The sequence below is a fragment of the Pteropus alecto genome, unplaced genomic scaffold (assembly GCF_000325575.1).
Source record: "Pteropus alecto unplaced genomic scaffold, ASM32557v1 scaffold7, whole genome shotgun sequence".
In the NCBI taxonomy this organism is placed as follows: Eukaryota; Metazoa; Chordata; class Mammalia; order Chiroptera; family Pteropodidae; genus Pteropus; species Pteropus alecto.
In genome coordinates, this window is record NW_006494614.1 from 33,811,817 (window position 1) to 33,813,518 (window position 1,702).

A 1,702-nucleotide genomic window follows, 5' to 3' on the forward strand; every position below is an offset into this window, starting at 1 on the left:
GTGAGGGGTGTGGGGAGAAGATCATTGCTCTGCTGTTTGTGCTCATGGCTTCACCTTGTTGTCTTCTCACTCTGCAACCATTATCTTCTAAAGTGCACACTCCGAAGACAGCAGACTCACAGGAGACCAAGGAATCCCAGAAGGTGGAGTTGAGCGAATCCAGGTGAGTAGGGAAGTGAATTCCATGTGTCACTGAGGCAAGGACTTCTTCCAGGGGAGAGAGAATGAAACAAGCTGCTTATCAACAGAGCTCAAAACTAATAGAGGCCTAAAGATTTTAAAAATATTTTATATTTTGATTATAATTTCAAAATTAAAAAACATTGCAGAAACAGTTTGTAAAGAACTCTTGTATACACTTTACCTGGAATTCCTAGTTGCTTATGCTTTACCATTTGCTTTCCAAATAATTATTTGTGAGAATTTAAAGTCCTTGTGAGGTCAGGAAAAAGAGTCTTAGAGCAAGAACAAAGTTTGTGTCTTACTGTAACCATGGGTTCTTCTCAGGAGGAGAGGTGTGTGTATGAGTAGTTTTTTTATCACTGAATCGTTATTTAAGATGAAGAATTTTTACCACTAGAGTTTCAGAAACAGTTTTATCTATAAATTTTATGTTTACTGGAAACTAAAGAAACTCCATGGCTAAGGTTTGCTTTTCTTTTTTCTTTTACTATCTTAAACACAAAAACAATACAATTTGTTTACTGAAAAAATTTGAACATTGAAAAGTATTTAGAAAAAACATTAAAATTAATTTTAATTCCACTCCCCAGAGACAACCATTGAACTACATCTGAAAATGCTTTCAGAATAAGCTCATACAGATGTTTCTAATGACTGCGGGGTTTCCATAGTAAGGATGTGTAAAATTTTATTTGTGTTTTCTAACAATAGACATTTATTTAGGTTCCATAAATCTCTTGTTTATAGTAAAACATTATCATTTTTATCACTGTACACTTGACCAAGTGTAGCTATAAGGTTAATTTGTAGAAGTGGACTCCCTGCATCAAAGGATATGTACTGTAAAATGTTAGTAGAATGTTGCTAAATTGCCTTCCAAATTAGGATGCAATCCTAATTTATGTTTATACCAACAGTATAGGAATGGCAATTCTCCATACCCCCAAAGGCCTCTAATTCTTTTTTCCCTGTCTTTATTGAAATATAATAGACAACTAGTTGCCTTCATTTACATTGTATAATTCGATGAGTTTTTTTTTCAGTGATAATTGGTATATAACACACCAGCCTCAGCTGTACAGCATATTGATCAGAGATCCATACAACTCGCAAAGCTCTCACCTGACCAAATCTAGCACTCCCCCTCCCCACCACATACTCATTCCAATATTATTAACCATCTTCCCCCTGCTATACTCTACATCTCCATGTCTGCTCTGCAACTGTCCACCTGCACCTCTCAATCCCTTTGCCCTCTTTCACTCCCCAACCCCCTCCCCTCTAGTATCCCTCAGAATATTCTCTGTATCTATGAGTTTATTTCTACTTTTGTTGTTGTTGATTTTGTTCTTCAGATTCCACATGTACGTGAAATCATGCGATATTTGTCTTTCTCTATCCGACCCATCTCATTCACTGCAATACCCTCTAGGTCCATCAAGGCAATATCTTTTTCCATCCCCTTCCTTTTAGTCTGTGTGTGTCTTTTAATCTGAAGGCAGCATATGTAAGGGCCTTG

At 36.6% G+C, this 1,702-nt stretch overlaps 1 protein-coding gene across 1 annotated transcript in view; it reads left to right on the plus strand.

The window, feature by feature from the left end:
- MCM3 (minichromosome maintenance complex component 3) overlaps positions 1-1,702 on the plus strand; it is a 20,228-nt gene that overhangs the window by 15,724 nt on the left and 2,802 nt on the right. Inside the window, exon 16 of the mRNA XM_006926444.3 lies at positions 94-163. Coding sequence (XP_006926506.1) covers positions 94-163 — 70 coding nt within the window. The remainder of the gene's footprint in view (positions 1-93; positions 164-1,702) is intronic.